The 22,587-nt window shown below is 40.0% G+C and overlaps 1 protein-coding gene across 2 annotated transcripts; it reads left to right on the top strand.

The window, feature by feature from the left end:
* The first annotated feature begins 4,626 nt into the window (after positions 1–4,626).
* On the top strand, positions 4,627–21,962 carry DAZL (deleted in azoospermia like). Of its 2 annotated transcripts, none has more exons than XM_014273175.3 (11): positions 4,627–4,960; positions 6,674–6,808; positions 7,112–7,203; positions 8,510–8,561; positions 12,721–12,787; positions 13,111–13,244; positions 14,529–14,609; positions 15,376–15,432; positions 16,498–16,599; positions 17,343–17,441; positions 18,155–21,959. In XM_014273175.3, exons 1-11 carry the CDS (start codon positions 4,769–4,771, stop codon positions 18,206–18,208), a joined length of 1,065 nt encoding a protein of 354 aa, XP_014128650.2. In that variant the 5' UTR covers positions 4,627–4,768; the 3' UTR covers positions 18,209–21,959. The 2 variants fall into 2 exon arrangements, with proteins under 2 accessions (XP_014128650.2, XP_026654285.1); XM_026798484.2 differs by lacking the exon at positions 4,627–4,960 and adding an exon at positions 6,342–6,458 and having other exon boundaries at positions 18,155–21,962.
* Positions 21,963–22,587: the final 625 nt, after the last annotated feature.

Genomic DNA, 22,587 nt, shown 5'->3' with positions numbered 1-22,587 from the left:
ACAGAAACCAATCCAAAGGGACAGAAAACAGGATAAGAAGGGGCATTTGACCCAGTGAATCCGTGTCGCTCCACCTGGGACATCGGAGACATCGCTGCTCAAGAAAGAACCCAGCGCAGGCGCTGCAGCATCCTCGACGGGACCGCTCCTGCTCGGCAGGCGGGCCCCCTTGCTTTGAGCCTTTATTTGTTTTTATAATAAATGTTGAAATCACTTTTAGTACCGCGAGTGTGGTCCCGTTTTTAACAGCAACGCTCTGCAAGGAAGTGACTAATATCAGACAGTATTTGTTCTATTTGTTCTGCCTTCTACATTCTGTTTTTTCAACACAAGACACTAAGGTGAAACACCATAAGGAAGGGACAGGGACGTGGTTCCTGTCACTGCAAGTAATTTGAACTTGTATCATGGTGAGGGAAGAAAAGTTTTCAGGGTCTGTAAGTTTAGAGAAAAGGTAGAAGAATTGCTAACAAATTAATTGTAAAGCAGGCAGATATTAAAACTCCCAGTACAGTGAAAAAAACTCTTTCCAGAAACCAGAGATGCATACAGTTTGTTGTAATTCAGAGCAGTCCTGGAAGCATAGGATAGCAAGGAGAAATTGTTCATAAACATATTTTACTTTTATTTGTAGTAAATTCATAGTGTTGAATGAATGACATGGCTCTAGTTATAATGCGAAAAGCTTAAGCAACCAAGTACTTTTTCCATACAATACCTTTTTGTCCTCTGGCCCTCAGTGTTAAATGCTCTTGTGCATGTTTAACCCCAAGTTCAAAAAGAGACCAGAGAACTTTACAGGAAAAATCACTGAGTATCATCAAACACAGCCATGAAAGGGGCTCAGGACGTGCTTAGGAGGCTGGCAAGCACAGGGAGAAGCTAAAAGCAAGAAAAATCACTCTACACCTGCCCTGTCTTCACATCCTTTCTCTAGGCACTCCTGGCTACTCTGAACAAAGACACTGAGCTGGAGGTACTTGTGATCAGAATCATGCACAGCTGTCTTTACTCATTCCTATGTATTGGTAGGAGTCATTCTTGTACAATGTTTGGATGAAGAATATTACATACCTGTGCAATACACTGAAATTTTTCAGTCATGCCATAGTACAAACTGAAGTGTGGACCAGCTTTGCTACAGTAGTTAAAGTTTTTCAGGTTAAATTTAAAGAACTTGTTTGAATTTAAATGCCTAAAGGCTAATCATAATTATTGATAGTGCTAAACATAGCCTTGACAACCTCATACAATAATTTCAACAGTGTCCTGACTTAGGTTACAGATAAGTTACGTATGGTTTAGCTCTTAAGTTTTTACTTAGATATGGATTGTATGAGTTAAATTTATTATCAGATGAATTAAAGTGTTCTAAAATAATGTAGCTTCTAGAAAAAATAAGCTCCCAAATTCCACTAGTGAAAATTAAATAATTAATGTTGAAAATAATATTTCAGTTTTCATCCAAATAAAGGGGGGGGGGGAGAAGTAATTTTATTGGTAAATTATACATGCAGAAATTAATTTTGGTTTTTTTTTAATAGAGGTTACTTGTGTTGCACTACTTCTTAGAGTTGGGGGGGAATATAAGGAAAATCATTCAGCAAATTATTCACTACATTTTGAAGGATTTTATTGTACTAGTGAAAATATAGATTGTGTTTTCATTATGGATACTCTAGTGGTTTCAGTGCAAATTTTACAACAGTGTATGGTTTTTTAAAAAAAGTTAGATGTTCATCAGAACATTATGATGCATCCTCTTAAAGAGCAGCAAAGGAAACATCCAAAGTTTAACTGGATATAGAATGACCCCTTCAGCTTTAAAGCCCGCTGTGAAACGTATGCGGCACTCTCTTCAGTATGAAGTAGGAAACTCAGAAAACAGATATTCAAATCCTCTTTGGTTACCCAGCATCTTTTTCTTAGGCAAGCTTGCTGTCTAAAAATTGGGACCTTCTCTTGTTCTTAATCTAATAGCTTGAATATCTCTTTCATATTCTCCTTTTTATATTTATGAATCTCCTAAGAGTAGTAAGCTGCTTTAACTTTACAGAAAGAGTCAATATTTTTCACAAGAAAAGATCCCAAAATTGCAGAAGAGTTACGAGAAATGCTACAAAAATTCAAATGCTATATGATACCCTTGCTATCCACTTTTAGGTCTACTTCTAGGAAGACTAAATCTAACCTGACTTTTAAAGCATGTAGTCCTGTACTTAGGAGTATTAAATTTCAAGATGCAACTTCTACTATCTGTAATCAGACTGGTAATTTTTCAGGACATTTTTTTGTAGAATTCTCACCCACTGCAGCCTTCAGAACCCAAGCCAGAGGCTCTTCCTGAATTACTCTGATTTACTAAATTAATTGATTTTTCAATGTCCCAATTAAAGAGAAAAAATGAAACAAAAAAAAAGGTGTATTAAAGTGGCAAGTACTACATGGTGCAGCAGAATATAAAATCTGTTTCTTCTTCTGCTACTTAGTGCATTTAACAAATAAATCTACTGAGCAATAACCATTCTAATAGCAGTATTGATAAAACAAGCTAAGACAATAATTTCCTACTCCACTTCCTCCACTCCTTTTGAAGTTTGTGTACTGGCAGCAGAAAATAAATTACTTTTTCCTCTGTTTTAAGCAACAGATCTCCGGTTTTAGAAGCTAATACCTAGATAAGGAAAATAGGACACAAGCCTGCCCCAAACCCAGTACAAAAAGCTTGGAATAGCCTCACTTGTTTCCACACTTAGGGTCCAATCTGAATACATTACACCAAAGTAAATACTTTGTATTATTTTCCCCTAATCGTTGGGGCCCATTTTCAAAGTCTCAGCCATTTCAAATAAGATCTGATAAAGTATCGTACAGCACGCCTTTCACTTACTTAAGTGTGCATTAGCTGCACGAAAGCCCAGGCATATGCTTACCTTTAGATAATATTACAACCCCACCAGATTTAACAAAATCTCTTCTATAGGTAACATAAACTTATCTATGTGATCAGGGCTTTGTTATTGCTATTACCTAAACCAGCTCTGGGTCCCATGTAAACCCAGTGTAGCAGTCTACTGGAAAATGCAAACACTTGGTAAACTGATTAAAAAATTTAATCATTAGAAGTCATAAAATTTGATTGGAAAAACCATCTTACATGTTAAATACACTCCATCAGTTTTACTTTCTACTTCAATTTTTCATCCTTAACAAGGATCACTTGTCTTTGCTATAAGAGTAACCAAAACAAATAAAAACAAAACAAAACCAAATTAAAAATAAACCACATTAAATAAAACCCCCAAAACTCAAACAAACAAACAAACCAACCAACCATAAATTAAACATCTTATTAACCTAGCCCAGTCAGAGGTTGAGTTAATTTTGGTGAGATGTCCACAAGATTCTACTCTCCCTGGAACTTTCTAAAATCAGTATCTGTTCTATACATTTGATTCTAGTGGTAAACAGCCATTTAAAACTAATTTCCAAATCCCATCTTATTCCTGTAGAATCAGGAGGGGTTCTAGAGAGGTTTCCTTCTAGAAAGGCCTTGGGCCACTGGTAATCAGAAAGAAAGCTGGAATTCAGCCCGGGGGGTGTCACAGGATGGAGACCGAGCTTTTGCCTCAAAGTGTGTGAAAGCCTCTTCAACAACACACCATTCTCAAAACCTCCACAAGGGAAGCACAAGGTCGTCAGAAACACAAGCAGACAGGAACTGCTGCTGCTGGGCCATGCACTCAACAGCAACTTCCTGTGCCACAATACCGCAAAATAATAGTCGCAACTTAATTCGCTCCCCCCCGGAAAAAAAACCAGAAAAGCCACAGCATTCTCGATCCTTGGTCTTCTAAAACTCAGTCACGAAGGGACCGGCGCCATGTGACGGGGGGTGGGGCGGCACGACGAGTGCGAAGAGCGGAGGGAGGGTGTGGCCTCGTCTGTGCCATCCCCCCAATGGGGCTATTTAAGGAGAACGGAATTCCCATCTCGTCCGGCTTTTTTCGGGAATTCAGCTTCGCGAACGAGGAATACTGACGGCCTGCGCTTAGTTTTCTCAAAAAAGTTTATACGGGTTTTGCTTGAAAGTCCTTATTTTTTTTTAAGTGTGTGAGCGCAGCCTCGGCTCCAGTGAGTGATGGTGAGTGAATGCCGAAGGGGAGGCACCCTGGGGCGGTGGGATAGGGGGTGTTTGAACGCCGAGCCGACGGGCGGGCTTCTGCTGGGGTACGTAGTGCCTTGAGGGGGAACCCAGCGGGCAGCGGAGCGGAGAGTGGAGCAGTAACTTTTTTGGCTTATTCTTGGGGTGAGAAACGGGAATGCCCTCAGCTGGAGCACTGTTCGCTTGTAACGCGGTGGCGGGGCTGAACCCCTGAGGGCTACTACCATTATAACTATCTTGAAGGTTTTAGCACCTTACGAGGTGAGCGGTTAAGGTGGAGGGAGTACCGCTATTAAAAGGCCGGGGGCTTCTGCAGGGGAACATCTGGCTCGTACCTGTCGGCGATACGGGGTGCGTGTGTGGGTGCTTGGCGTCGGAACACGCTTCACACCCTCGAGCGGCCATTTTGTGACGGCGCTAAAGTAGCGCCGTCCCGCACGGCTGGGCGGGTGCTCCGCCACCTGCCCGTGGCGGTGCACCCGCTGCGCGTAGGCTCCGGCAGGGCCCTTTGTCTGGGGCTTGCGAATAGCTTTCCATGTCCTCAGGCGCCAAACCGTCCCGCCTACGCCCCGTCGGCGCTGAGCTGCCGAAGTGTGACGTAAAATGGCGGCGGCACCACGAGCGGCGCCTCGCCTGCCCGAGGTCCTACGTCCCTCCCTGCTGGAGCAAAGGCCCGGCGTCGCCCGGAGTGCCGCGGGCTCTTCGGCCCGCACCGGCATGCTGCTTGCTGTTTGTTCTTTCTATGTGAGGAACTTGCTTTGCGACTGTAGCGCTGACGCTTCAGACACTATACGAGTAAGGTGGTGGGGCTGTTTTTGTTTTTTTTTTTTTGTTTTTTTTTTTAATTTTTTATACAGGAGAGGTTGTGCCTAGCGTGCAGTGCTGGGCCGAGGGCTCCGCTTAGTGCCTAGCGGGAGGGCTGCGGCTCCAGCCGCGTTCTTCCCTCAGACGCCCGCGCTGTCATGGAGACTGCTCAGTGTCCGCGCAGCGGGACGTGGGTCACGGGGTTTAAATGCTTCAATTAAAAAAAAAACCCAACAAAAAACTACTGCTTACTTTAAACAGAGATTGTGCTGAGGGCAGGGAGAAGCCTGAAAAATCAGAGGCTTGTGTGGCCAAAAAAAGTGAACGTTTTTCTCTCCTGGATGAGCATGAAATTGAGTTATGTTTGTAACACACGTGGGTGGGTAGGTAGGTATTTCCTCCACGTAGCCCAACAAACGTCCTTTTTCCACCTTTTCTTTTGCCAAAATTCCTAACTAGGCTCCCGACTACTGTTGCACCAGTTTTCCCTCATCAATTTAAGCTTTATGAATTTAAACTTAAATAATTAAGATCAAACAGATTAATTTGAGCTTTTGATGAGAGAAGCAAAAAAAACACCTGTTCATTCTGATAAGCTGAAAAACTGAATAAACCCCAATATTCGTGGCATCTGGAAGTTTGATATCAGAGCTACTTCATGAGATAGACAAAGTAGACTGCTTTTAGAGTACTTCTACAGGGGTGAGTCACTTCAGCTGATGCTGTAGTTCCAGTATCATAGGCAGTGTTTCCCACTTCAGAACTTGAGGTGGTTTAGGCTTTGGACACTTGATTCAGCAGCAGTGTGAGGTCTTTGTGCATCGTTTATGTAGAACAGTCATTTGTGTAGTGCTGTGTTGACAAAATTACTTGGGTTTAGATAAGATAGTAATTTTTTTGCATTGGCAAGTGTTTTCCATCGTCGTACTGGGGAGTGGAAAAGTGGCTTCGGAGGGAGATTTACTTTTTGTTCTAGGAGAATTTTACCACTGTGCATTTTTGATCCCCTGTTCAAGTTCTAGGAAATGCCTATATTAATAAATCTTATTTTTCATGTTGCCCAGCTTGCTAGAATGCCTAAGTAGTCTGTTTATTCTTTCTTTCAGGTACATAATGTGTGAGAGTGTTAAATAAATTATTTTCTTTGAAATTCTGCATCTTAGACACAAGCACTGCACTTCCATGGTGGCCAAGTCCGTGAATGAGATGTTTGCAAACATCTGTGGTTACCAGCAGTGTCTGTGGTTAGCAGCTTCCTTCAGCTGGTTCTGGCACTTGCTGGGCTCCAGCCCTGAGAGCAGTTTCCTGTTTTAGGGCTGCCAGAGAACTTGCACAGCAAAGTGAATACCACTTCTAGCTTGGTTCACTGACACATCCAGAGAGAAAGAAGTAGAAGCAGCAGTTAGGTCAGCTTGAGGATTTGCCATCTCAGATTTCAGTTCAAATGCCCTTTAGCTGGGTATGCAGCCAAACAAAAGCAGAATACCAGGTGGGTGAAAAACTGCTTGCTTCGTGTTAATCTTCCTGCCAGATTTTGTAGAGCCAGTTTCATTTGAACTGAGAAGTGTTAGAACCAATGAATGGTCCATTTGTGTGATTGAAATTCCTTGTCAGCTGCTATATCTTAAGGAAGGTGCAGGCATTCTGGTATGTTAAAATGTAATCTAATTGACTAAAATAAATATTTCTGTTTAATTTTTTTAGGCAGCACATGTGGAGACCCAGCGTTCAAGTGCCACGGAGGGCAGTGCCTATTCAGCAACAGTCAGTCAGGGCTATGTTTTACCAGAAGGAAAAGTCATGCCCAACACTGTCTTTGTTGGTGGGATTGACATAAGGGTATGTATACACTTTGAATTGTTTAAAGTGGGGTATAGGGTACATTAGTGGAGAATAAGTGGAAATTTTGCTCCTGTTTTAGTGTGGATTTTAAAAATTTTTGGTGCGCGTGCAAATGTGTGCATTTGCCAATCTAGAAAATACTGAAATGTCATGGGAGAATTCTGAAACATGTCTTCCAAAACTAACTTTTAGTTCTTATGGGAGTAGAAAATGGGTTTAAAAAGTGGTACTTGCCTGCTTTAAATCAGTTCTAAGCAGTTGAATGTTTTTGAAGATGTTTAAGACCTTGTTTTCTTTTAGATGAATGAAGCAGAAATTCGGAGTGTCTTTGAACAGTATGGTACTGTGAAGGAGGTGAAGGTCATCACTGACAGAACTGGTGTTTCAAAGGGGTGGGTAGAATAAGAGTTGTTGTTTTAAGTTGCTGCTTATGTGGACAGCGTTCTGTAATAGGTGATATGAGCAGATGCTTAGCAACACACTTGACATGCTTAAGCCTTAATACTAACTGCAGTCTGCTGTTATTGTGAGTTAAGACTGAAACCAGTTAATCTATACTGCCCCAAACTAAATCTGTATAATCTTACAAAGAATAGCATTCTTTTACTTCAACTTCTCTGTTCAGGGAAAAGAAGCTCACTGTCACTCAATCATTGAAAACAAAGCCTGATGTGTGATGCTTACGCAGCCAATTCTTTTGCAGGACTCTTCTGCTGGCTGGAGTAGCTAAAAATCAGGGGACAGTTCAGGATGAATAAGGGAATTAAATGGCTTATTCAGGGCAGTAACTCTGCCCTCTCCTGACACTTGTGAATAAGTTCTAGAGGCAAACAGCCCAAACTTCTTTGGGTAAAGACTGAGTATGTGAACAAAGTTGAAACAAGGAAATTCCCTTTGAATATATTGAGGAGTTCTGGATAACCATGGTGAAACCCTTAAATAAGAAGATGAAGGACCTTACCCTGCTGGGTTCTGGGGAGGCCATCCCAGTTTTGAGGTTATCCCTCCTGATGAGAAGGAGACAGTACCCTCTTGAAGTTCCTTCCAGTGAGAATTTTTCTTACATTCTATGCTTAGCTCCTACAGTGTCATATTTTTTTCTTCAGCATATATAGCAATGGAAGAGCTGGAAATAAAATTCATTTTGTCATATCCCTTCGTAGTCTGTGAAGTGAACCCTGCTGTGCTGTTAGTGTATGTTACAAGTATTGATAATCATTTGACTTATTCCATTAATGGGACACAATTGTTACTCTAATGCTCTGAAACTACCTTAGTTATGTAGACTAGATAAACTAGGAATGCAGTGAAATAAACTGAAAAACCTCTTCAAGAATTGCTTCCCTCCCACTGGTGTTACTGTTCCTGTAATGCCTGCTTTCATCCAGACCTCTGTAGTAAATACAAAATTTAAAGATAAGTCAAATCTTAGTTAAAAATTTAACTTTCTGAGTTACTAATATTAACAGCAGTCCTCATTCTGAGTAGTTAAAATGGAAAAAATGGCCTTATTTCATGTTATTCTAAAATCTGGCGTTTAGTTTCTTGCATCTGGCCTGAATCATAAATTAATGTCCTAGTTGATAATTTTGATGTGCGATATACTGTACCTGGCACGTTGTTAACTGGTTTTGTTTCAAACATTTGGCTTATAATCAAATGACACTGATTGCTGAGTAGTCTGTTCTTCCTTTTTAGGTATGGATTTGTGTCTTTCCTGGACAATGTGGATGTTCAAAAGATAGTTGAGGTAAGCTCAGCTTTGTCCAAATGATTAAGAAGTTAAAGGTATGAAGGTTAGAGACAAGTTTGTGGAAGCCAAGTTATGTACCCTGTAGAGTAAGTTAGGACGCACAAAGTCTAGGGCTGCCCAAAAGGTAAACTTCCCTAAAATGTGTACTGGCAGTAAAATCTTTATGTATTTGCTTAAATAAGAAGCAAGATTAGTCTTCAGCATATTAGTTTTTAGCCTGGTGTGGTCAAACATCTCATGTAATTTTGTTTGATTGCTCTCATTTATTTATGTGCTTGAAAGCCTTGAGGTGTTTGGCTGCTTGCTTTTGCTAGTGGATGATTGTCATAGAACTCTTTTGCTTATGGCAGAAATGTAGACATTTAGTTATTGGGATGTCTTGGTTTAAGATAATTAAAGTGGGACACTTTAAAATGAGTCCTCTCTCCTTTAGGTTAACCAATCCCTTTCCACGAATAAGTAGAAACAAATATGGATAGATATAAGTGAAAAAATAACAGTTTACTAATAAAGAAGGAAATAGCAACAGGCAAAAAAATAACAGTAATAGTCACTAGTTACAAAGTTGCTGGAATCTCCTGGATTCCCAGGGAACAAAGAGGAACTTGAAATGGTGGGGTGACACCTCCCCAAAATAGTGGCGTCTGCCACTGACCAACCTTGTAGTTCCAAAGACAAGGGGAAAATGGTGACAGCCTCCCCCTTCTTACCTCTTCATGGATGAATGCAGCTGGCACTCTTCAGCAGCTGGTACCTGGTCAGGGCTAGAACTCAGGAGGAATTTGCCTTCCTTGGCAGCTGCCAGCCAGGCAAGGCCAGCTGGGCTGGGGTGGCTGTGCCTTCACTTCTGCAGGGCTGCTCCATGCTGGTGCAGACAGGCAGTGGTGGGATTCACCTTGAGCCTGTCCAGGATGCAAGAGAGAAAAGAGGGGGAAAAAACCTCAGAGCAGAGTCTCTGCCTTAAGCAAAGACCATGATGCAAGAGAGAGTGCTGTCTCTGCTTTGAACTTTCAAAAGTCTGGGGCACTTGCCCCACTGCCCCATGGTTGTGTTTGCTGGCTCCAAGGTCTTCAGAGACAGAAACAATTTTGGGCACAGACAGATAAAATACAATAACATTTTGCGTTACCTAGGGCATAGGAGTAACAGTACCATGGAAGACAGGATTAATTTTTTTATTTATGTCTCAGTAGTTGAAATATGTTTCTCTAGCAGTATTTTGTACATTTGGATGCTACCTGGGGTGCAAGTATTTTTTAAGCCTCCTAGATTGTGCTGTGGCTGTTCATGTGTGTAGTGGGTCTAGGTACTGGCCAAACAACACTGCATCCACTAGAATCATTTACTCATTTTTTGCTGTGAGATAAAGATTAGGAGGAGAGCAAAGCAGGCTTAAAACTTTAAAGGGTATAAAGAAAACTTTATTAACAGGACTAAGAGAAAAATAATAAGAAATCTGAACACTTTGGAACACTTTTCCTACTCCCAAGTCTTCTGTCTTTTCCTACTGACAATGTAAAAAGACAAATGTGGTATTTTCAGTCAGTTTACCACTTTTAAAATAATCTTTTCTTCAGCTCATTTAGGGAGAGGAGCCTCTCCTGCCATGTGAAGGAGACCAGGCCTGCAGGCGGTCATGTGATCTCTGCTGGGCAGCGGCCGCTCTGGCTTCCCGGCCCCTGCTGCAGTCAGTTCCAGCTGCAGGGCTGCCTCTGTCCTTAGAGTGTGATTTTCCCACAGTGCCAGCAATGGCTCAGCAGCTCACAGCCACAGGCTTGGTGGTGGCACAATCTCCACCAACCTGGCTGTGAGGTGGAGCAGGGCCTGGCCCAGCCAGTGTTCAAAGGCTGGAAGCAAGAGAGTTTATCCTGGGCTTTGTTCATTTTCAAGTGTGATTTTGCAGAGATGTGTTCAGCTTTTTTTAAGTCATTTAATAGGGTGTCAGTATTGAAAACGAGCCAGCTGGTTGGTTTTGTCAGGTCTGAAGAAAGGTCCTGCCAAGGCCGTTACACGGAATCACTTTAGGAAGAAATCCGCCAGCTACCTAACTAAAAACCAAATGATGTTAAACCACGACCCTGTCACCATATAGTTTTTGTGTAGCTAACACAGGAGATGAAGGGGTAGAACTGTTACAGACCTTCTGATCTTGGGAGTTTGGTGTCAGAGAGAGAAATTTTAGATCTCGGCGCTTATAACCAGATCAGTTACTTGGTTCTGATAGACTTGGGCAGGTCACAAACCACTGACAAAGCTTTTTTTCCCTCTTTCTCCCCAGCCTGAATACAGTAACTGTGAAAATAACATGTATTGAAATCCTTGCCTCTTTCAAGTATTTGCCTCAGAAAACTCCTGTGTCTCTGGAGGATGAACAGTCTCTCATTTGCTTCTGAAGCCCTTAGGGAAGTAGATCAGAAAGACAAATCCAGATAGATGTGCCAGGCACAAATGTAATGTTCTGTGATGTGCAGATGTGTTTACTGGCCATCCAGCTCTGTAAGTGGGAAGAGAACATGTTTGAATAAAGTGGAGAGTAGTGAAACCCTAGCAGGAGATCCTTGATACTCACCAAAAGATTTTTAAAAGCTTACTGTTACTTGATGTGGTATGATGACAAAAATATGCAGTGACTGCTGTACTGAGAAACAGACTTCATCTGAGAACACCTTTTTCTTTTAACTATGTATTACATTTATTATACTGCATCAGTGTGGCACGCTTGCTCTGAGGTAACAATTTCTGTGGAGACCTCTTGAGTAGCATTGACATTTGAGTCATGCAGAGTACTGATTTTCTGTGTATGCTTCAAAACTGGAGCCTGCAGTGTTCCTCTGTTAATATAGTACTTACTGATCTGAGTTTGTGTACCAGAGGTCTTGGAAGACCCAGAGGCATATTGTGGGTTTTCTTTTCAGTGCACATTTCAGGTCTGCAGGCAGTACAAATACTTGCAATCTCAGGAAGAAGCATGTTCAGATAGAGCATGTTGTCTTTTGGAGGGGATTGAAGAAAGGAAGACATTTAAATGGGTGTTGTAGAGCTCAAATTATGTGCAAAGGTTACTGCACTAAATCACTCGAGGCCCTATCTGCACTGAGTGGTCACAGTGTTTACTGTAAATAAGCATGATAGAGCCTCTCTAACTAAAATTACTCTCACTGCCTGTGTGCGTCTGCCTGTTCAGTAAGGCCTTGTAGCCTTGTTCAGCCTGACAGCATTTTTCTTCTGCTTTGGGTATGTAACTGCACTCTGGTCCAGCATGAATCTGTTCGCAGTGCAGATTGGAAAGTTGTCTTTCATTTAGAGGGGAAGCCTGTCTCCTAGGACCTCCCATTGTTGAGGTGGAAAAGGTAGGTGCATGATTTTGGGCGCAGCAGGATTCCAGAATTAATTTTAAAATGCTCAAAATCAACCAAGACACTATCCCCTGGAAAAAATAAAAACCAAACAAGTCCACCTGTCAAACTAGTCAGGTTATTGCACCTTTTTTCACTCCCATATATCTGTTGAATAATCTTCTCATACTAATAGAAACTAGAATGAGCAAGTTTTTTTGTAATCATGATATTCTTATTTTGCAGGCAATAATACAGTTGCTATTGCCTGTTCAAAGCACTTCCCTTTAGCAGAAATTGGAGAAAATTGCAAAACCATGTATTTTCTTGTGAAGCAGGCACTTCTGTAGAGTTGCATGTGATAGAGAATCTAGACAGACAGTCTGCATCCAATACTGACTTTAATGCTTGGTACTAGAATTGTGCTAATAGGGCTAAACCAAAAATCTTACACCAGAGAGCTGAGACTGTGCTCACTTTGCAATAGTACTGTCACTGAGTCAGGAATAGTTAAAACCCGTGTGTGTAAAGCAGCAAGGCTGACGGTCACTGATACATAGTTGCAAAGTCGAGTAGTGCATGTTACTATTGGGGCCAGTGATACATAATTTTGGAGGGTTGGTGAGTAGGCTGCTGAGTTGAGGGCACTGCAGGAAATCTGAGGTAAAAGGCATATGGTGGAGAGAGAGGAGACTGAAGGCTGTGGAGCCTTTATGAGAGTTGCTGTACTGTGATGTAGAAGCAGAGTCCAGTCTCTCTAAAATCCTACGAACTTCTCACCTTGCTGATTCCCAGCTTACAGAGAATAACCTGTCTTTCAGTCACAAATCAACTTCCACGGTAAAAAGCTGAAACTGGGGCCAGCAATCAGAAAACAACAAAATTTCAGTAAGTATATCTAAGTAGATTTTTTCATATTGCAGGTATTATAATATAAAAGGGCTTTTTTCTTAATTATACATCATTATCTTTGCAAATACTTTTTATCTGATGCAGTATATATATTTCAGTTGCACCTGGGTTCTGACTTCTGTGACCTCACTTGTATGATGTTGTTTTAATAAGAGTGAGGTTGGTAGCACAATACAATACAGTTAATATTGAGGCAAATTTGTGACTCAACCCTTACGGTTTTTTCCAGCTTGAATTCAGATTGCTAATGAAATAGATGTGGTAATGTCTTAATACTATTTTTTCTGTTTCAAAACAAGATTCCTGTGTGCAGCCCAGACAAATAGTTCTTGGTCCTCCTCCACCACAGTTCCAGAGCGTGTGGGGCAATCAGAGTATGGAGACGTATGTGCAGCCTCCAGCTGTCATGAACCCAGTAACATCCTATGTTCAGGTAGGACTGCTCCTGACACTGGTTTTGAATAATTATTAAATATTTTTGAAGGTGCAAGCACGTACGACTTTTGGAGTATGTATTGAGTTTCCAATCTGATTTTACCTGCCTGTTATCATATAGCTTTCCCCAGTAAGAAGCACCCAACTTGAAACCATTTCAAAGGAATGCCAGCAACCTTGAAAATTTGATTCAGTGATGTTAACTCATTCTAAAACAAAAAGGAGATACCCTTTGAGAATGAGAGCTGTTGAAAGTGGAGGGAAGATTGAGTTGTTACTGCCTATCACAGATGCCGTTCACAAATGAAATGTATCCAGATATTTAATGTGTTTCTGTCCTGCTTCAGAATAAACTATGAAATATGAAATGTGTTTTTGTAGACTGAGAGTGGGATAAGAAGTTATCTCAGGTACTTTTCTCCTAGCCAAACACATCCTTGGTTTTAAAATGCTGTTGTGTTACAAGAGCACTGTGTTCCAGCATCTGCTGTTAATAGCTGTGCCCAGCACAGTATTGCAGATGAGCATTCCTTCTGAGGTGTGGGCACAGTGCTTCTGGCCTGGATATGAGTCCTGTGCTGTGGGAGTGAACCAGATCAGGCTCTCTTACTGCATTACTGTGTGATGGGGCAGTACTGACTACAGTCTGACCCTGTCTTGTATATCTTAAGCAAGGAGGAAGAACAAACTTGCAGAAATACTTTCTTGCAGGCAAAGAGCTTGATAATAGTATTCTTGCTGATTCTCTTTAGTTTATTAATTTAAGAGCATTCATTCTCTTAAAGGCTGGAATTTGCCTTTAACTTTTCCCTGAAGAATCTGGGAAAGTTCCATGTTCACAGTGTCAGAATACTTTCAGGAAAGAAATACTAGGAAATTGTCTTAATTTGAGTACTAAGCTTCCTTTTCCTCCTAGAAACTGATCCTTCAGATTGTACTCTGTTATTTCATAGATGTCAGTCTGCTTCAGATCTACCCCTCAAAGTTTATGGCATGACTTGCACTTCTGAAATTACATAAAAGATCAGTTACAAGCAGAAATGGGGTTTTTAGATATGAGTTGGAATCTCACTTTATAGATGTTATTAGTGCCTGAAGCACTGAAGCAAGCCCTGTGGGAAGTCTAAAGGTTGCTTTTAAATAGTGAGTCTAGTCTGCACAGGAATTGAAATAACAGTGTAACTTGTAAAAATGTGCTCCTGGCTAATACCTCTACAAATATCATACTTGTATCTTGCTTCAAACTTGCAGGGGTTTTTTTAAAAAAAAGCTTTCTTTCCAGCCCTATCCCTACAGTTCATCACCAGCTGTACTGCTAAAGCAGCAAGTTCCCATAGGATATCAACCTGCTTACAACTATCAGGTATGTCAAGTTTTAGTAGAAGCAGAAAGGCTGTTGGATACCTGACTAAGCTGGAATGAAGTGTTAACTGGAGTCTGATCTCTGTGCTTCTCATTCTTTGGAATCTATCTTCCTTCACTTCTTCACAGCTACTAAAGCAAAAACAAAATAGTGATGAAAACTGTTGAGTAAATTAGCATACTCTTTTCTTTTTATAGTTTCATTACTATTTTCTTAAATATACTGGGATAAAACAACTTTGAAATTAGAAGAAAGTGTGTGAATTAGTAGTACTTGTGGGAGGGAGTTTTGTATTTGTACATGCTGTAGTGTAGGATGTTAGGTACTTGGAATCAGTCTTATCAGATGATACCATGTTAGCTGTATATGGGGAGGATGTGCTCTTGCACTATGAAAATGTCAGAAGGTGCTTAGCTGATAGTGGGGTTTGAACTCACAAGTGAAGTGCGTGGCTAAGTCCTGTTACTGATGCTAAACTGGGAGTAACTGGAAGCAGCTAAAGGCTTGAGATCTGTTTTCAATGTAGGTATTTGGTTTCCTATTTTCCTAATATTTAGGAATATTTTAAAATTTTCTTTAACTTAAAGTGAGAAGGTGATAGTTGAATAAAGAAAGGTATCTTGCTGGATGTAAGACTGTATTAATTAATTGTTTTGTGAAAAATCTAGCTATAAAATGCTATAAACAGTGGCTCCTACAGAGCAGTTACTTGTCTGTGTTGGCCATAAATGAGTAAAAGGTGTTTCTTGTCCAATTTTTGTTTAAGGCTCAACCACAGTGGCTTGCTGGGGAGCCAAGAAATTATGTAATACCTCCAACTCCGGTAAGTCTACAAAGTTAGACTTCTGAAATTGTCTTCTTAATTAGCACATTGTTTTTACAGCTTGATACTTCACAAAAAAGTCTGTTGTCTGGATCTGTATAATCTGGTCTGCAAATTTGTAATTGCTGATAAGATTGTATGTTGTCGTTCAGAATTTCTACTGATGTAGTGCTTTTTTGAGTTACCTGGTGGAAGAGACCTGCCTGGTTTTGGCACTAGAACTACATGTTCTAGTTACAGAACTCTGGAATTCTAAGTAAAATAGAGTTGGTTTTTCAGGAAAAGTTAAAGTAAGTTGACCTGATGTACAATTTTTTTTTTTAAGTTTAAAAAGCCTCCATGTTCTTTGCAAATACTGATGAATTTTTGGGCTCCTTCCAATAGGCTTTAAAATTTTTCTCAGGCTACTACAAACTGTAGATGGTGCTGCTGGCCTCTGTAAAAAATTCCTTGTGTTCTGTGACTTAACGCAAGTAACACCTGTGAGAAGGGGGGAAAAAAATACTCTTATTTGTTTGCAATGTCAGAATTTAAACTTGTCCTCTGGGTATTTTTGTGTATTTAGGTGTATTTATTGACTACAGTTTTGATTAAGTGTTTAAAAGCTGTAGTAAGTAATTTTCTCGTGAGTGGTGTTCTCTTCCTGAAAGCTGCCAGAAGTCATTGAAATATTGATTACACTATTGGCTTGAAATAGTTGTTTTAATAACATCCATGAATATGGATACATTATACAGCCATAATGTATCACTTCACAATTCAATGGTAGCAAGCCAAAATGTTTTTAGAGTAGGTGTGCATGGGGGTTTCCTTGTTAAATGTTACAAGTTTGATTGTAGGAGCAGACAAGTGTTCTAGAACTGTCTCAGCTAAACAACTTTAAGTATCATTCTTAACTGTCATAGTAAAACGGGTCATGGCACAGTATTTCCCTACTCCTTAAACTTACCAAAACTGCAAAGATGAACTTGGCACATTTTATGGATAGATGAGGATCAGTGACACCGTAAGTGTGCATGTTATTCCAGTGTTACTGAAACATTCTAATACTTTAAAACACTGTAGGTGTATACTTCAGTGAACTATCATGGCTCTGAGGATCCAGGATTTATACAGATGGAATGTGCTGTTCCAGAGCCCACGCAGTTGCCTAACAGCCCACAAAAGGTAAGTGCTTTCTCAAAACTTTAATATTATCATAATTGCCATTCCCAGAAATTTGCACATAAGGGTTATGTAGCTTTGGCTGGGGCCTTGGACAGATATCCTAGAAGTCAGGGTTATAGTTGCTCCTTTCAGCCTCTTGTTAAGTCCCATGTATCTGATTTCTGTGTACAACTTCAGAAGTCTCACATTTCCTTGAAACTGTTAGTGCTTGTTTGCAGTGCTGAGGGCTGGAGAAAGTGTATGTACTACCTGATTAAGTCTACTGACAGGACTTTGCCTAATCTGTGGAAATTCCATGGAAAATTAGAGGTACTAAAAAAGCAGATTCAATAGCACTGCCTGCTGTGTTAGGTAGATTTATTTTAAGCTTCAAATACCTGAGTTGGTAACTTTCACCCTTTCTTACTGTTTTGTTGAAGGTGGCCCCAATTTAGCTAACAATTTGCTCTGAATTCAGTTTTCTAAGGGAGAAATTTCGTTTCTCTGCTGTCAGCCTCATCCACAAGAGAACTGGCATGTCACTGATTAGAATTGCTATGCTGTAATGCTGAAGGGGGATAATGAGTTAGTAATTTTAGAAGATTGGGAGGGACAAAAAAATTACAAGTATCTCAGGAAACACAAGGCAGTTGAGGAATCCTGATTTCCAAGTAAACCCTGTGACACCCTGGCATTGCTAGCTAGTAATGTCCTAACTAAGAAAATAACCTATAACTATATATGCACCTCTTGCTGTATTTCAGAAGTCTGTGGACAGGGGCATGCAAACAGTACTATCCTGTCTGTCTAGTCCTGAGAACCAGCTGACAAATGACTTTGTATCACAAGACAGCAATGCAAAGGTATGTAGTGAAAGTAAAATTATATCCCTGAAACATAGGTGCCCTTCAGTGTGTTCGCCTACAGGATACCATAAAGATGAAGCAGTTTACATCTGTGGATGCCACTTGAATTTTTTCTTCCTTGTACACGCTCTGAGATGTGTGCATAATGATGGGAAGAAGTTCTGAAATTGGATTCAGTGGGTTTAATCAGGACAGCATAAAAATTGTTGAGCAGTCAACTAATGAACTATTAGAGCATAAGTCTGGCTAGTCATTTCTCAGTGACATGGCTGAAAGCAGTAGATTACTCCCTAGCTTGGACAGAGGATGTTGAATTTATACCTTGATAGTCTGTACAGTGAAATAGCTACTGTGGGTGGTGCCTAGTTATGCTTTGTCTCTGCTTTAACCAATAAATCATAGTCCAGGTTGGTAAGCTGGTTCTTTTTTTTGCTCTATGTATTCCATCTTTGTAGCTTGGCAGTTTCTGATTACATTCCAAGTCATGTGTGATTTCAGGTTATTAATTTCTGCTTCCTTTTTGTAAAACAACAGATATGTGAACTAGACAGGTGTACTCTGAAGTGGGAATGGAGAAACTGTGTTTTGTCAGTTTTGGAGAGGGGTGAATAGAGTACAGGGTGTCTGGAGATAGTTTTCATGAGACTTTGGTTTCTTTATTCTGATTAATTGAATTTTTTTTTCTTGTCCTCTCTTCTATCCCATCCCAGGAGGGTAAGACATACCACTTCAGAAAAGGAAAGGCAGTACACAAAGCCATTTGATCAACAAAGACTTCAAAGTATCTAAATTAACTAGATGGTACTGCAGTTCAATTTAGCTGCACAGAATGTAACATTTCTGAAAGTTACTTCAGGTTATGTTTGTACTCCTGTTCTACATGTTTTGATACTGTTGTTGTTGCTTGAGTAGTTTGAAGTTGTAAGAGTTGACAAACTTCAGTGTTACTGTTTGTGTGCTTCCCCTGATAACTGACTGGAATGTTAGAGAGTTTATATGTTTCCTTTATGTGGATTTTTCTCTGAGCTTTAAGGTACAGTTTGCATATTACATGTTGTTTTTCATGGTTTTTCGTTAACTACCACTTGACTCATTGACCAGTTAACTCCTGCAGTTCAAAAATGGAAGTAGTTATTTGCCCAAGAGAACGTGTTTTAAGACTGAGCTTTTAAATCAGTGCAAAGGAAGATGAGAAGTTGTAACTGAGCTGAAGCCCTGTAAGTCCTGCTTGCCTTTAGACGACATAATCAATGTGATTATGTTCATTGATGGCAGTCTGTGTACCTGCAGTCTTGAGCATCACTATTATTTTTGGGTAAGTAATGAAGAGAATCCGAAAATTCCTGTCTGTAACTTAAAATACAAGAATGTTATCTGTATTGGACGCTCAGTCAGCCAATACAAGGTTTTTTACTTGAAAAATCTTAACAATACCTGTATTTTAAACTTCTGAGAAAATACCGCACTTATATAAACCTTTGTTATGTGATGCTGTTAATCAAAGAATATGTGTATGACTGTTTTAATAATCATGTAGATTTTAGGTGTGTATTGTGAAACAGTGAAATAAATTTTTACTTTGCCTTGGTTTCCTAGATTTCTGGTGTGACCAATCTAAATAATAACTTGTTAAAGCTGTTAAAAACTTACTGCTCTATGTGAAATTTCCAGTTACTATAAATCTATAGTAACAAACCTTCATTTTGTGTAGATACGAGCTGAAGCTTCCAAAGAGTAGAACTGAGAAAAGAGAATGGTCTTTTTATATATCAGGTCCTAGCTTGCTTTTTTTCTCCTACTCAAACACCTCAGTGTCTCCAGACAATTAAAGAAAAATATTCCTCTCTTGTTAAGGATGTATATACAAGGCTGTTTAGGACTGCCTGTTCAGCTTCAAATTTCCAGAAAGTTTAGAGATACAAATGGCTAGGCAAAGACTTAGCCAGACATACATGTTAGTGAAATATGTAGAAGGGGAGTGGATGTGTGAGGGAATGTGGCTAGAGCAAATGTCCAAGGACTGCTTCTCAGGAGTGCTGTGGATAAAACTTAATTAAAGGAGGGTGAGGGAGAATGATGATAAATTCTTTTGAGCCACTTTATGCAGCTTTGTGCTGATGTTCTGATAGCATAAATTAACCTGGAAAAAAAAAGCAAAGCCCATACCAGTTTCCCTACTCACTGTTTCATGTTACTGAAGATAGTATTAAGTGTTCCCATGATACTGATTTGCCATGTTTTTTTCAGACTGCTCTTTTAAACGTAGTGGCTTGATTGTGCTTAACTTGTGTGTTAGCAGCTTTTTTGCAAAGGTTTTTTTAGTATTGAATCAGGATCCTGTCCTTTCCAACTTCCAGTATCTAAACAGCCTGCATGTGGTTTCAAAGCTGTGATGTCAGTTTATTGATAAAAGGTAGATGTTTCTTTGCAAATGCAGATTTCTTTTTGCCTTGATTTATGTTGGCTTGGTTGCCCCAGACCATCCCTAGGCTTTCTGCTGTAGCCCTTGGAAAATGCAAACGGCCCTGTGCGTAGCTGTCTCATTGAAGAGTGTCACCACCAAAAGAGGAGATTGAACCAGAAGATGCCTGCATAGCGTACACATCTTCTGTCCATTTGACTGTGAGTTATGCACAGGACCATCTGGTGAGCAAGTTAATTGTGCAATGCACTTGAAATGGTACTAGATTCTTACAGGCCTGCTGAGAGGTTCTATCACAAGGGAATAGCCAAGGCCTTATGAATATAATTTAATTTTTCTACCATTAGATCATGTTGTGCTGGTTCTGCTGCCTGCTTACCTGTAGAGCAGCCCATGTGTTTTTATTGTTCTTTTGAAGTACCCTATAACATGTAACATAAAGCATAACACAAAACCAATAAGTACATCTCTTTCCTGTTGCATTCAGAAAGTTAATATTGCTGTCATTAAGGGCATTTCCAAAATCAGTGCATGGTTCCCCTTGTATTCTCAAATCGAGTGGACCATGTTAACTGTAAGCTAGCAGGCTTGTCAGTCCTTGTGCATCTGCATTTGCTTGCACACAGTATGTACATTCTGTGAGAGACTCAAAAGCTTTGGGTGTACTTGAAATATTAAGACAGCTCTTTGTCACAAGAAACAATTGCTTAGACAAGATAGAAAAATACAATGCTTACATTTAATTGCTATTCTAGAGCTATGACACTTGGTTTGTTTTACTTCCTGCCTGAAGTACCCCAGTTTGCTGTTTGATGGCCTTTTCATATCTTTTTACACATTTTGCCACCTGACAGAATTATTCTTGGAATGAGACAGCCAGACAGATGGTATTCTTGGATCTCCATTAGAATGATTGTCTGGCACAGATGCTAATTCCCTGTCAAAATGGAAATATTTTTTCCTTTTAGGTATTTGTGTGCTAAACTATCTTAATCTGAAGGTGATGTGATTCTTTATTGCTATAAAGAAACAAAAGTGTTTTCTATTTTGTATTTCACAGGGTTTTCTTTTGTATGCCTTACTGAAAGAGATTTTAGTCCTCTAACAAATCTACACTCTATATTCCTTCTAGGAATTAGTTTCTAGTATTTTAGAAGAGATAAAAACTTTAAGAGCTTTAAAGTCTGCCACTTCTAATATTGCTGGGAAAGTTAAAAAAAAGTGATTCCAAGCTACTAAAACATTGAGGTTTCTTCAGGTAGACTACGATCTTAATCACTTAACTAACTTTACAGCTCAGATTCTTCCTTCCTGCTTTGTTTCTGCCCCAAAATTTGGGCTGAAGCTTGGGAGACAAACTCATACTGTAAGTTCTTTAAAGAAAAAGGCCCCAGCTGAGTTTAAAAGGGCCTCTGTATTGTCCCAGTGACTGTTCAAGCTTCAACTTAAGGGCTTGTTTGTTTGTGGGGATTTTGTATTATGTGGGGGTTTCTGTTTTGTTTTGGGTATTTGGGCGTTTCTTTTTTCTGAGTAGTGTGAACTTGTGTAGTGGGTGCTCAAGACAAGCATGAAAAGGGTTTCCTACTCCTTCACCTTAAGGTTGGAGACTGTAGAAAATATAGAAATGAGGGCAGGATTTATATTTTAAAATGTTGCTGTAGAATATTGATGCTGCTAGTCCAAAAATCAATTACTGTATGGATATTTAAAACCAGAAAAAACTATCTCAAAATTTCTAAATATGTAGTCAAATAAAGGTGTGTGCTGTACTTAATATGTTGCTGATGTAGTGGGATATTAGAAGTACTGCTTATAAGACAGTACTGATGTGTCAGCAGTACTTCTCTTCTTGGGATGTGTGTATCATGCCCTTTAAGCTTCTGTTCACCTTTTCCTGTAAGTAGGTGTCCACATTTCAGGCTATTGTTTAAACTACTTGGTGTTTATACTAGATGACCTTGAAAGATCCTTTCCAACCCAAACTGCTCTATGATCCTGTCAAGGAGTCAGCTTTCCCCTATCCCATCCAGGATCACTCTGGATTTAATCTTTGTTGGCTGTCTTGAATTTAAAAGAATGTTTTGCTGTGTGATGCTCTTTTTTTGTCTGGAACAAACCTAACCAAATCTCTTTTCCCCCATTATTTTTGTTCCTCTATGAAAGACTCTTTAGTGAACTTCTAAACTTGTTAAGTCTTTCTAGAACAATTTAGGATTAAACTCACCAATTTAAATAGAGGTGGTCTCTTTTCCTGGGAAAGAATTTGTGCTTAGAACTGCAAATTAATTTGTGGATCATTTCATGGGACGGCTTGGGTTGGACAGGATGCCTAAAGGTCATCTAGTGAACCCTCCTGCAATGAGCCAACTAGGTCAAGTAATTTAGAGCCCTCTCCACTCTCACCATAAATGTTTCCAGGGATGGGACATGACCACTCCTGGACAACCTGGTCTGGTGTCTCACAGATGTCATGGAAGACAATATCTTCATTCTGTCCGATATAAATCTGCCATCCTAGTTTAAAGCCATTATTCCTTCTATCACAACTTGCCCTACTAAAATGTCTCAGTTTTTCTTACAGGTTCCCTTTAGTGTTGGAAGGCCCCAGTAATGTCTCTGTGGAGCACGCTCTGCCTGTTTTCATAGGAGAGCTGCTCCATCCCTCTGACCATCTTCATGGCCCTTCTCTGGACCTGCTCCAACAGGTCCATGTCTTTCCTG

The sequence above is a fragment of the Zonotrichia albicollis genome, chromosome 1, assembly GCF_047830755.1.
Source record: "Zonotrichia albicollis isolate bZonAlb1 chromosome 1, bZonAlb1.hap1, whole genome shotgun sequence".
NCBI classification, from domain to species: domain Eukaryota; kingdom Metazoa; phylum Chordata; class Aves; order Passeriformes; family Passerellidae; genus Zonotrichia; species Zonotrichia albicollis.
The sequence above is the reverse complement of the archived record's forward strand: the minus strand, read 5'-3'. Positions and strand labels throughout refer to the sequence as shown.